The following is a 13696-nucleotide window of genomic DNA, read 5'->3' on the forward strand; positions in this document are numbered from 1 at the left end:
ACCCTACACACCAGTCCCTAAACTAAGCATGAGTGTAGACATGTGATTTTTGACCCTCCCCAAGATTTTACATATTTTAGCATGTAAATATTTAATTTAGGCCTAATACAGCTATTTTAACACATTTTTACTCTTTTACTTTTATTTTATTACAAGAAAACAAAAATTACAAAAAATAGGTTCGTTAATGTTTTATAGTCATTTTTTTTAACCTTGAAAAAATACCAAAAAATAGTTTTGTTTTAACGGTCAGTCTTATTTTAATAATTATTTTTTACTTAAGTAGGGCTAATTAATATTTTTGATAATATTTTTAGTTAATTAAGCTAATTTTAAGCATAGCTAATCATAAAGGCCCAAGTTTCTTGCCCATTCCTTAAGACCAATACCAAAGCTAATCCTAGGGACCCTTCTAGACTTTTTTTTGGAACAATAAATAAATAAAAAGACCCTAAGGACCTAAGAGCAATTACGACAAAAATACACATTTAGACCTAGATCTATATAATAGAGGTAATGCCTAATGCTGGAGCGGACCAAAAATTAGAATCCGCCGCTGAACCTAGAGCTAGACCCCTAAAAATCAACCGCAAATCTCTTTCTTTTTTTCAAAAAAACGGCAGCTTCATGCCCAAATTCCACTTTTTTATGATTCTTAAACCATCTTTCCTTTCCATTTGAAGACACACACATATACAGAAGGAGATTAAACAAAGGAAATGGAAGTTTAGCCATCAAATAGCTAAAAATAGCTTTAAACCTAGTTGACTACAAAATGAAAAACAGCCTTCCCCCTTTGATTTTTGGATTCATCTCCTTTCTCTCAAAATTCAACTCACACATATAAATACTATACTACTCATAACAAAAGGGGAGGGCACATCGAGTTCTGGTGAAAGTTCGAGGTCGACAATGCATGCCTTTCCGTCGAGGTCTCTATCGCGATTCCATCTTTGGAACAAATCATCAGTTAAAAAATCAAAAGTGAAAGTTTAATATTAAGGTTCTTTCCTTTCTCTGTTTATCAATTAGTATTTGGGTTCTACTTTGTTCTTGCTTCAAAATATTTTTCTTCGGACATGTCTCCTCTCACTTAAGTTTGCTTAAATTTTGTTTGCATTAATCTTGTGTCAGCCTTTTTTTTTTATCTTTCTTTTATAAAAAAAAAAAATGGCACAATTTAGTTTACTGTGTTAATACATTAGAGGGGTGTCTTTAATAAATATTAAGCAGTAGTAATTTGAGGCCAATTTTTTGTCAAAATTAGTGATTTGAATTATGAACTTTTCATCTATGTTATTAATTTAAAATCATTTAAGAGGTCCACATTGGAATTAGGATGTTAAATAGGTTAACGTTTTACAGGGATCTTGTGTAAACATTTCTTTACAATATTTTATTCCTTAATTGATGTTTTATTGCTGTTTTTTTTTTTGTAATTCCTTATTTTATGAGTTAATATTATTTTAATTTATTTGACCAAAGTTGAATATTATCCTTTAGGCATAGAAACTGTAATATGAAGAAGAAAAAGAAGAAGCGGATAGGGGGTTCATTCAATTAAATTGGGAAGAATTGGGTTTGTTGGTCTTTAGAAATAGTTGGAAATGAGTTTTCCTTCATGTGTTGGATCGTGGGGGGTGACATAAAAAATTGGATCCGGGCCAAATAATAAGCTAGTCCAAATATCGATATTGCTACAAGCTAGCCAGCCTTTCCATGAATTATTAACCTCATTTCCTCCATAATATTATTCATTTTCCATGGCCCTCGCAAAGTTGAAGTACCTAATTGCTTTAGGCGCGTTATTTTTAAAAACTAATTTCCTAAACTCGGGTGCGCATTTATGTGACCCAAATCCAAATCTCAACAGTGTTAGATAAAATATGTCGTGGACCGTGGGTGCATTTATGTGACGTGGTTCAAGACGTATTTTAGATGACGTTGAATTTTTTCCTAAAAATTAATTAAATAAAGCGGTTAAAGTTAAAATTGAACCATAGGTTAAAACATGTATAAAAATTCAGATAATAGGCCAATAATAGCAATTGAGCGACGTGCTAAAACCACGAAACTTGGGAATGCCTAATACCTTCTCCCGGGTTAACAAAATTCCTTACCTGGATTTTATGTTCGCGGACTATAATACAGGGTCAATCTTTTCCTCGATTCAGAATTTGAACCGGTGACTTGGGACACCATAAATTATCCCAAGTGGAGACTCTGAATTTTAAATAAAATAATCTCGTTTTGATTGTCACTTGGAAAAACTCCCTTATACCCTTCCGGGGTAGGAAAAAAGGAGGTGTGACAGCTTTGGCGACTCTGCTGGGGATAAGAACCCAGAACTTCTGGTTCAGGGTTCAAGAATTTGAGCTTAGAATAATTGTTATATTTGGCTACATTTATCTGATTTTATTACATGTTTGGGCCTAATGTGCTAAATGTTAGTTTTTACCGCTTTGATATTATTTGAACTGTATATAAACTGCTACGAAACCCCTCTCTTCTCTCTCCTGAGGAGTGCACGCTGGCGTGACTTCTTTCTTTTAGTGTCATATCCCAAATAGAACAAGGTTCGGACAAGTTGCAAAGCCGGATGATCTTTTGGTTACCGGTACGCAGCCCCCCCCCCCCCCCCCGGCTCGAGTTGTCCGCTCCGGTAAGCCAGGTCTAGAACAATAAACCCAGGTTTTAAACCTAGTATAACAAAGCCTTATGCCGGATCCATAGTAGGAACGCTTGTCTGCATAATGTGCATTTGACTTTGGAGACTCAACACAGGGGTTGGGTCTGTCTAGGATAGGTGTACCCGAAATGAAAAGACTATCCTGATGCATTCTACTTGTGCATTATTGCTTCGGATTTGTATGTTGACAGGCTTCTAGAATAGGGAAAGAAAATAAAAAAAATGAATAAAAATGAAAATCAAAAAAGAAGAAGTGAGAGGTAGCTATTCCAAGTCCGAAACGCTGCCCGAATTTTCAAAAAAAAGAGAGAGAAAGAAAATAAGTGATTGTTTTCAAAAGTCATGTTTCCTCTGTTCCGCCAAAAATGGGTGAACTATGCGGGTCTGATTCTCACCGGATGTGAGATACGTAGGCAAACCCCATCGGTTCCGGCCCATAATTTTCAAAAAATTCAAAATATTTTCCTTTACTTCCTCTCTAGAAAAATCTTTTTTTTAGACCCCAATTTTCAAAAAATCCAAAAAATATTTTCCATTACTTGCTTCTTTAGAAAGCCTTTCTTTTAGACCCTAATTGTTCTTTTTTTTTTAAAAAAAAAATATACAAAAATATTTTCTTTTAATTTCTTCCAAAAATTCAAAAATATTTTCATTCTTCTTTCAAAATTGAAAAGAAAATTCAAAATTCAAAAATATTTTTTTAGAGACATTTTTTTCATAAATTCAAAATAAAATTCCAAAAATATTTTCTTTCTTCTTTAGAATTTTTTCTTTCGAAATTCCAGAAATTTTTTTTTTAAAAAAAATCTTTCTTCTTTAGACGTCTTTCTTTGCAAAAATGCTGAAGAAAAATCATAACCCAAAAAATATTCTCTTTTTTCTTTATAAGTCTTCCTTTCGAAAAATTTAAAAGAAAAAAAATTCAAATTCAAAATCCAAAAAAAAGAGTTAGTTTATTTCCTTTATTTCTAATCTTCCCGAACTACGCAAGATCTGATTCATGTTCTCACATGATACGTAGGCAACCCACATCAAGTTCGATCAACCATTCAAAAGAAAGATGAGAAAAAAATGAAAAAAAGAAAAAAAATGAAAAACAAAAATAAAAAATGTTGATAATAATAAGGACCGACTGAGTCCATTTTAACATGTTTGTTTTGAATTGTGAAGAAAGTTGAGGTGGTCTGTTTGTGGTAAGTTGGGAACACAAGATCCAAGAAAAAATGATAACTGACATCGAAGCTGTTACAAGTGCTCAAGAGACTCAGGGTCAGAGGGTTCAACAAGAGTCTACTGTATTTGAAAAAAATAGAATACTGTAACAGCAAATGACCGAAATGTGTCAAGGGACAGCCTCGTCATGAGTCACAATTTGCTACACAGCAAGAGCAGTACCACTCTCCTGAGTACCACTCGTACTCGTTTGATCTTCCTGCAAATATTGAGAAGCCTGCCCGAAAGATGGTACAGGAAGAAATGACCCAAAGAGTGAAAAACTTAGAACAACGGTTGAAAAACATGCAAGGGTTGACAGGTCAAAAAAGTGTTGCCTTAAAAGATCTATGTATGTTCCCCGATGTCCACTTGCCGCATGGTTTGAAGACTCCCAAATTTGAAAAGTATGATGGACATGGAGATCCCATAGCCCACCTGAAAAGGTATTGCAATCAACTGAGAGGTGCGGGAAGAAATGAAGAATTGTTGATGGCTTATTTTAGGGAAAGCCTTACGGGAGTAGCCTCCGAATGGTTTATGCATCAAGACACGTCTCGCTGGTATGTCTGGGATGACATGGCACAGGCCTTTGTCAAACAGTTCCAATACAACATTGACATTGCCCCAGACCGCAATTCCCTTTCAAACTTGAAGAAGAAACCAACTGAAAGTTTCAGGGAATATGCCATTAAATGGATAGAGCAAGCGGCCAGAGTTAAGCCACCCATGGATGAGCACGAGTTAATCACTATCTTCCTTCAGGCTCAAGAGCCAGATTATTTTCAAAACATGATGTCCGCAGTGGGTAAATCCTTCTCGGAAGCAATCAAAATGGGGGAAATGATTGAGAATGGTCTTAAGACAGGCAAAATTATAAGTCAAGCAATTCTCAAAGCCGCAACTCAGGCTGTCCCGATTGAATCCGATAATTTTAGTAACACGAATGAGAAGCACGAAGAAATCATGATGACATCAGGGTCGAGAAGAGGTCTTAGGAGAGCATCTCGAAGGTATGAGCAACCTCATCAGGTTTCCCATGATTCCCCTGAATACTATTATCCACTTCAGAACCATCAATACTCTGTTGCTGCACCTCAGTATGTCGCCCGGCCACCAAGACACCCCAGAAGGCGAGCACCAGCACCGCAAAATCTCCACCAGCCTCCACAAAATTTTCAAATGCCCTATAACCCACATCCAAGCCAGGGGTATAGAAGGGAACAAAGGCTGAAAGATAATTTTACAACAATAGGAGAGTCCTATGCAAGCTTGTTTGAGAAATTAAAGCATTATGACATGATTTCACCTATTCCTCCAAATCATGTGGACACACGTGCAAGAAGCTTTGACCCATCTCAAAGGTTTGAATACCATTCCAATGCCCAGGGGCACAATGTTGAAAGCTGTCAGGATTTGACAAGAGAAATAGAAAGGATGATCCAGGAAAACCTGATTGTGATCCAAGACAGTGACACCCAGAATATCGCGCAGAATCCTTTACCTGCCCATCACGATGCACACTTTGTAGGGATGATGCCTGGTGATATGGAGTATGAGAATCCTCTCGGGAACTTGCTAACTGAAGTTAATGATGGTGAAATTGGAGAAGGCTCTGCTGATTCTGATGAGCAAATTTGTGGCTAAATGGCAAGCCTAACAATTGAAAAGTCATTCCCTCCTCACTAGGAAGGAATCTTGGTAGCTTGTTTTGATGTTTTTTCTATTATCTGGGTTATTTCAGGGTTATGATCCATATTTTATTTGTTTTATTGAGTCAAACCCTTCTATCCCTCCATTCTATTTGTGTGAGTCTTGTTTGTCTGTTCTGTTGCTATTTTCATTATTCGGGTTATTTTAGGGTTGTAACTCGTATTTTGGGTTGCTTGTTTAGTTGTAAAACCCTTCCGTCATTTACTCAATAAAATACAATTTATCCTTTTGTGTTATTCTGTTCCTAGTTCTTTTGTCGCTAGTTCTAATGACATGACATGTATGCGGAAATTTTGGCCAGATCTTAGGAACTGATTTAATCTGGAATTGGATAACTAATAAAAAATATAAAAAAATACATTTGGGGATGAATAAAGAGTTGGAGTACTTTGAAACTAAGGTCGAGTAAAATTCACTTTCAAATCATTGTGAAGATCGGGCTTGAGGATGTTTAATCAATTGAAGTTTGTTGGAAATTTTGTCATTAATGGATGAAAAAATGTCTTGTGACCACGGCACACCAAGAAGACAGACATGTTCGTCAATGCTGTGATCGCGAAAAGATACCATGTTTGACGTTCTCGAGGTTGGGAGACCCTTTTTCTGCTACCCAAACACTTTATATCCTTCGCTACCCCTTTTGAGCCTGTGTTATTTTCTTTGACTACCCTCTTTTGGAATCAAGTTTAGAGTCAAAAAAAAAATAAAAAAATTCATGTCCTAAGAGTACAAACTGAGGCAATTCTTAGAAAGTTCAAAAAAAAAAAAAGATTTGTCAAAGGTCCATGCCCTAAAAAATAGGAGCTGGGGCAACTTATTTTGAAAACAAAAGAAAAAGAAAGAAAAAAAAGAAAAGAAAAAACAATAGAAAGAAAAATGAAAAAAAATTAGCTAGGTCAGATGTTTGAACTACGTTCGACCTGATTCCTTAAAAAAGGATACGTAGGCAGCCCCACGGTTCAGTCCAACCAAATAAGAATTCAGAAAAGAAAAAAAAATTCAAAAAAATCCCAGTATCTGAAACTGGGGCAAAGATTTTATTTTACTTTTGAAATAGTCGATTCTAAGAGTTGTAAGTCTACACCCCCTTTTATTTTGAGTCTACGTTAAGCCTTCATGCCGACCCTTCTGTCCAACCCTATCCAAAACCATCCAAATAAAGACCTACCAATATGCCTTCAAGAATGCCAAGAGAAGCATGCAATGAGCAACGACTGTCACACGACATAGAACACTGTCAAGTTGCTCGCACAAGAAAAAGAAAAATAAAAATAAAAATAAAAATGAGAGTCTTATTAGAGAAAACCCTCACAGGCACTGTAAGACGACGGTAAGCAGAGATGAATAAATGAGAGAGACTTGTTGGTGAAAACCCCTCGAGGCACCACTAGTCGAAAGTGAGTCATGAAGCTGATACAAAGAATTGGCACAAACAAGCCCGACTTCAAAGGTCATAAGAACGGTAAAAGGGAAGATTGGATTAGTTTAATAGATCAGGCCGTTGAGTCCAAAATATATGTCATGATCATTAAGGCTAGTTATTGAAAAAAAAACCTTCCTTCTATCCTTCCCGACATGGACATTTCTTGTTAATATTATCTCTTTGCATTATTTGTGTCCTCCACTCTGAGTCAGTCCTTGTCAAAACAAGCAAGAAAAGATTTCAAAATCTGCTACCAGCTTTTCAGTTGCAAAGTAAATTTGGCCAGCACACTCAGTTGTTATTGTCAACATGCCTTGAGGATTCATGCAAAGGCTTCCCCTAAAGACTCTTGTCAGCCTACTTGGCGCAAGCAAAGACAACTGGTGATTCTCTCTGACAGACAAATTGCTCAAAAGCAGGAAGCCATTTAAGATATCAAAAAACGTCACCTAAGCAAAGATCTCCAATTTGGATAAGGCTGTTTGAGCTGCAAATACAAATGGTACTGGTGTGAAACAATCAGAGTTGGTGCATAACAAAAGTCTTTTGAGACCAACTCAAGTTGATTGAGCAGAAGCCAAGCTGCCCAAGACTCAAGGCCACAAACCGACCACTATTTTCAAAACTGACCAATTTTTCTTTGTGTGAAACAAGAACAAAGCAGTGCAAGGAAAGTGGTTCAAAAAAAAAACAAAAAAAAAAGAGAAGGAAAAGAAAAGAAGAGGAGAGACTACAAAGGGAAGCTTCTCAAATCTTTGTCTTTGTTTGTCTTGCTATTGTGCATAAAATCTTGCCATTGATCTTTACATTTTTCCTCCTAGGATAAAAGTCCTAGTCTAATGAATTTTCTCCTAGGATAAATGTCTTAGTCTGATGAATCTTTCTCCTAAGATAAGAAAACCTAGTCTGATAAACCTTTCTCCTAGGATAAATGTCTTAGTCTGATGAACCTTCTTCTAAGATAGAAAACCTAGTTTGATTACCTTTCTCCTAGGATAAACATCTTAGTCTGATGAATCTTTCTCCTAAGATACAAAAAATAAATGTCTTAGTCTGATGAACCTTTCTCTTAAGATAGAAAACATAGTTTGATGAACTTTCTCCTAGGATAAACATCTTAGTCTGATAAACTTTCTCCTAGGATAGAAATCTTAGTCTGATGAATTTTTCTCCTAAGATACAAAAAAAGAAGAAGACCTAGTCTGATGAACTTTCTCCTAGGATCAAAATCTTAGTCTGATGAATTTTTCTCCTAAGATAGAAAACCTAGTCTGATGAACTTTCTCCTAGGATCAAAATCTTAGTCTGATGAATTTTTCTCCTAAGATAGAAAACCTAGTCTAATGAACTTTCTCCTAGGATAAACGTCTTAGTCTGATGAATCTTTCTCCTAAGATAAGAAAACCTAGTCTGATGAATTTTCTCATAGGATCAAAATCTTAGTCTGATGAATTTTTCTTCTAACATAGAAGACCTAGTCTGATGAACTTGCTCCTAGGATATAAATCTTAATCTGATGAATCTTTCTCCTAAGATACCAAAAAAAAAGAAACCTAGTCTGATGAATTTTCTCCTAGGATAGAAATCTTAGTCTGATGAATCTCTCCTAAGATAGAAAACCTAGTCTGACGAATTTTCTCCTAGGATAATTTGAAAAAAAGAAGTCTGGATTTGAAAAAAAGAAAAGTAAAAAGAGAAGGGGTCAATTTTAGTTTCTTGAGTTATCAATCATTAGTTGTCTCGAAATCAGGACCCTCATGGATACTGAGATTTAACTTTTAAATACATAAAACTCTTTTGGATAACAGGATTCGATTAACACTCACAGATGTTCCCAATATCAATCTGGGGCAGAAAAATTTCTTTTGTTTTGTCTGTTTTGTTGTAATCAGGCGCTCACCTAGAAAACAAGGGAAAATGGTTCAAGAACAAGGGAAAGCAACTCAAGTTTCAAGAGGAATCAGTTCGAGTTCAGCAATCAGGCGCCCACCTAGAGAACAAGGGAAGACAGTTCAAGCTTCAAGGGAAAGAAGTTTCAGAGGAAAGCATGTCAAGTTCAGTAATCAGGCGCCCACCGGGAGAACCAGGGAAGATAGTTCAAAGTTTTAAGGGAAAACGATTCAAGTTTCAAAGGAAGACAAGTCAAGTTCAGCAATCAGGCACCCACCTGGAGAACAAAGGAAGACAACTCAAGTTTCAAGGGAAAGCCGTTTTGAAGGAAGACAACTCAAGTTTCAAGGGAAAACATTTTCAAAGGGAGACGATTCAAGTTTCTAAGGGAAAAATTGTTCAAGGTGTAAGGGAAAATAGTTTCAAGTAACAAGAGAAGACAGTTCAAGTTCAACAATCAGGCGCCCACCCAGAGAACAAGGGAATTCACTTCAGAATGCAATTCAAGTCAGCAACAAAAGAAACTTGTGTCAAGAATGCGAGTCAACAGTCCGAGATGATTAACAGAAGTTAGTCACAATACAGAATAAAAAGAAAAATAAAACAAAAAGAAAGGCAATAAGTGAACTCAAAATGCAAAAGTTGATGAAAGATGTGAGATGCTCAAGACATGACTGAGGTCACAAGCATGGTGTGTCCGGTTTTGATCCGAAAAGTTGAAAAGGAAAGAACCAACACCTATAGCTAACAAGCATCAAGATTCAGATCAGGTTCCGTATGAAGAACCAACCAAGACTCAGGATCAAGCTTTAGAAGACTCATAGATAGGAATTTTGTAACTCGTAGCTGATAGGCTTAGGTTGTCTTTTTCATTTTTGATTTTGATGTAATAACGGGACCGCGGACCCGAACCTCGACGGCACCTCACTCGGCCCTCAACCTCAGTACTCCATCACCTCATTCACTTCTGAACTACATGTGGCCTGATTCCTTTATAGCCAAGGATATGTAGGCAGCTCAGATACCAGGGCTCGATCACATTCCCCTTTTCTCTTAATTTTGGTCTCCTTAAATAAGGGTCGGGTCAAAAAACCTGTCTAGTCGTTCTTTGTCCGAAAACTCTTCGCGTTTCCAGTCAAAGAGGGACAGCTGTAGACATGTGATTTTTGACCCACCCCAAAATTTTACATATTTTAACATGTAAATATTTAATTTAGGCCTAATATAGCTATTTCAACTCATTTTTACTCTTTTACTTTTATTTTATTACAAGAAAACGAAAATTACAAAAAATAGGTTCGTTAATGTTTTATAGTCATTTTTTAACCTTGAAAAAATACCAAAAAATAGTTTTGTTTTAACGGTCAGTCTTATTTTAATAATTAATTTTTACTTAAGTAGGGCTAATTAATATTTTTGATAATATTTTTAGTTAATTAAGATAATTTTAAGCATAGCTAGTCATAAAGGCCTAAGTTTCTAGCCCATTCCTTAAGACCAATACCCAATACCCGTTAAGCTAATCCTAGGGACCCTTCTAGACTTTTTTTGGAACAATAAATAAATAAAAAGACCCTAAGGACCTAAGAGCAATTAGCACAAAAATACACATTTAGACCTAGATCTATATAATAGAGGTAATGCCTAATGTTGGAGGGGACCAAAAATTAGAATCCGCCGCTGAACCTAGAGCTAGACCCCTAAAAATCAACCGCAAATCTCTTTCTTTTTTCAGAAAAACGGCAGCTTCATGCCCAAATTCCACTTTTTCTGATTCTTAAACCATCTTTCCTTTCCATTTGAAGACACACACATATACAGAAGGAGATTAAACAAAGGAAATGGAAGTTTAGCCATCAAATAGCTAAAAATAGCTTTAAACCCAGCTGACTACAAAATGAAAAACAACCTTCTCCCTTTGATTTTTGGATTCATCTCCTTTCTCTCAAAATTCAACTCACACATATAAATACTACACTACTCATAACAAAAGGGGAGGGCACATCGAGTTTTGGTGAAAGTTGAGGTCGACAGTGCATGCCTTTCCGTCGAGGTCTCTATCGCGATTCCATCTTTGGAACAAATCATCAGTTAAAAAATCAAAAGTGAAAGTTTAATATTAAGGTTCTTTTCTTTCTCTGTTTATCAATTAGTATCTGGGTTCTACTTTGTTCTTGCTTCAAAATATTTTTCTTCGGACATGTCTCCTCTCACTTAAGTTTGCTTAAATTTTGTTTGCATTAATCTTGTGTCAGCCTTTTTTTTATCTTTCTTTTATAAAAAAAATGGCACAATTTAGTTTACTGTGTTAATGCATTAGAGGGGTGTCTTTAATAAATATTAAGCAGTAGTAATTTGAGGCCAATTTTTGTCAAAATTAGTGATTTGAATTATGAACTTTTCGTCTATGTTATTAATTTAAAATCATTTAAGAGGTCCACATTGGAATTAGGATGTTAAATAGGTTAACGTTTTACAGGGATCTTGTGTAAATATTTCTTTACAATATTTTCTTCCTTAATTGATGTTTTATTGCTTTTTTTTTTGTAGTTCCTTATTTTATGAGTTAATATTATTTTAATTTATTTGACCAAAGTTGAATATTATCCTTTAGGCATAGAAACTGTAATATGAAGAAGAAAAAGAAGAAGGGGCTAGGGGGTTCATTCAGTTAAATTGGGAAGAATTAGGTTTGTTGATCTTTAGAAATAGTTAGAAATGAGTTTTCCTGCATGTGTTGGATTATGGGGGGTGACATAAAAAATTGCATCTGGGCCAAATAATAAGCTAGTCCAAATATCGATATTGCTACAAGCTAGCCAGCCTTTCCATGAATTATTAACCTCATTTCCTCCATAATATTATTCATTTCTCATGACCCTCGCAAAGTTGAAATGCGTAGTTGTTTTAGGCGCGTTATTTTAAAAAACTAATTTCCTAAACTCGGGTGCGCATTTATGTGACCCAAATCCAAATCCCAACAATGTTAGATAAAATATGTCGTGGACCGCGGGTGCATTTATGTGACGTGGTTCAAGACGTGTTTTAGATGACGTCGAATTTTTTCCTAAAAATTAATTAAATAAAGCGGTTAAAGTTAAAATTGAACTATAAGTTAAAATATGTATAAAAAATAAGATAATAGGCCAATAATAGCAGTTGAGCGACCGTGCTAAAACCACGGAACTCGGGAATGCCTAATACCTTCTTCCGAATTAACAGAATTCCTTACCTGGATTTTTGTGTTCGCGGACTGTAATACAGGGTCAATCTTTTCCTCGATTTGGAATTTGAACCGGTGACTTGAGAAACCATAAATTATCCCAAGTGACGACTCTGAATTTTAAATAAAATAATCCCGTTTCGATTGTCACTTTAATTGGAAAAACTCCTTATACCCTTCCGGGGATAGAAAAAAAGGATATACTAAGCATGAGCTCCTCTAATGTGAAGGTACAAATAAGGAATAATTATTCTTGGATATACACACGAAGGCTGCCTAGTTTTTGGTACGTGACATGTTCATATTTATGGCATCTAAAAATGGGAACAATGAAGGTTTTGGGAAGTCATTACCCAGTGCACTTTGTTAATACTACATCCCAAGAATGGTGCCACATAAATTTTATATCAAGATACTGCTGGGGAACACTCGATCTTCATGGCAAACAGGACGTGATCACCTATTCGACAACGATTGCGGACATTTTGGATACAACATGGGAGAAATTCGAGTTACATCTGCAATTAGGGACATCATACCTTCATGTATGATGTATCTGCTGAGACATCAAGATTAGAAGCAGAAAATGTATACAAAAACTGGAGGCCAAGTACTACACTTACAACAAATGCTATGCTAATAACTGCTTGTGCGAGAAGTTATTATGGGACAGATCATGATCTACATTATGCACGGAAGACAAAGTTACGGGGCAATGAGTTATACAGATGCTATCATGGCATGCTTAGTGCTAGTTTTTATTCAAGAACCTTACTACATTATTATATTTCTTTATCATTGGTTAATTAATTCAGAATTTACTATTAGGATTGAGTATTCCTTGCTCAGTTCTGGTAATAGGGGCTATGTAATTACCTTAGCATGTCTTTACATCTTGTAAGACTCTACACTACTTTTGTTTGTTTTGCTTTAGATATTCATAAAAACTAGCCCTAGGCACTTGCCTAGTGTATTATTTAAAAAAAAAATTATCCATCTAAAGTTTCAGTTAAAGACTACTTAAACCAAACATGACAAGAAAGAAACAGAGTGTATAAACTTAAAAAATTTAACAGAATATCCAACGCCTAAAAGGATATTTCGGCAGTGGACTGCCATACTTGTATTGTTCGGATGCATTGTTGGTATCCTATAATTTAGAGCTTAGCAATGTAGTGTATTTGTCTAAAATGCTAAAATAACACCAGTTCTTGAGACTTATCGCTAGCACTTGGTCACTATATACGAAGCGTCTATACTAGAGACTCCACAGAATGAAAGGCAAGCATTTCATGGAGATATAAAATTGATCTAATATCTAATATCTGTAATACTCTTCCTGTGATTTCCTGAATTTAGGGATTAAAAATTTAATCCTCCTCCAATCTGTAGAAGAAATACTAGATTACACATATTCTTGCAAATTATACCCATTTACACCTAAATTTGGGGATTCATGCATACTCCTCTTTCAAGCCAAAAACAAGAACAAACAGATTCTTACAAAGAATCATGTCCGCTGACCAAAATAATTCAGAAGAGTAGG

General features: G+C 35.6%; 1 protein-coding gene across 1 annotated transcript; it reads left to right on the forward strand.

Moving 5' to 3' along the window:
- Positions 1–539: 539 nt before the first annotated feature.
- Positions 540–13091, forward strand: LOC107777264 (uncharacterized). Its single transcript, XM_075225346.1, has 2 exons — positions 540–11051; positions 12381–13091. The coding sequence occupies exon 1, from the start codon at positions 4151–4153 to the stop codon at positions 5546–5548; it is 1398 nt and encodes a 465-aa protein (XP_075081447.1). The 5' UTR covers positions 540–4150; the 3' UTR covers positions 5549–11051; positions 12381–13091.
- Positions 13092–13696: the final 605 nt, after the last annotated feature.

This window comes from Nicotiana tabacum, chromosome 11, assembly GCF_000715075.1.
Source record: "Nicotiana tabacum cultivar K326 chromosome 11, ASM71507v2, whole genome shotgun sequence".
NCBI lineage: Eukaryota > Viridiplantae > Streptophyta > Magnoliopsida > Solanales > Solanaceae > Nicotiana > Nicotiana tabacum.

Excerpts from the sequence above, each read along its gene's own strand:
- LOC107777264 (XM_075225346.1), top strand. The coding sequence starts at position 4,151 with ATGGTACAGGAAGAAATGACCCAAAGAGTGAAAAACTTAGAACAACGG.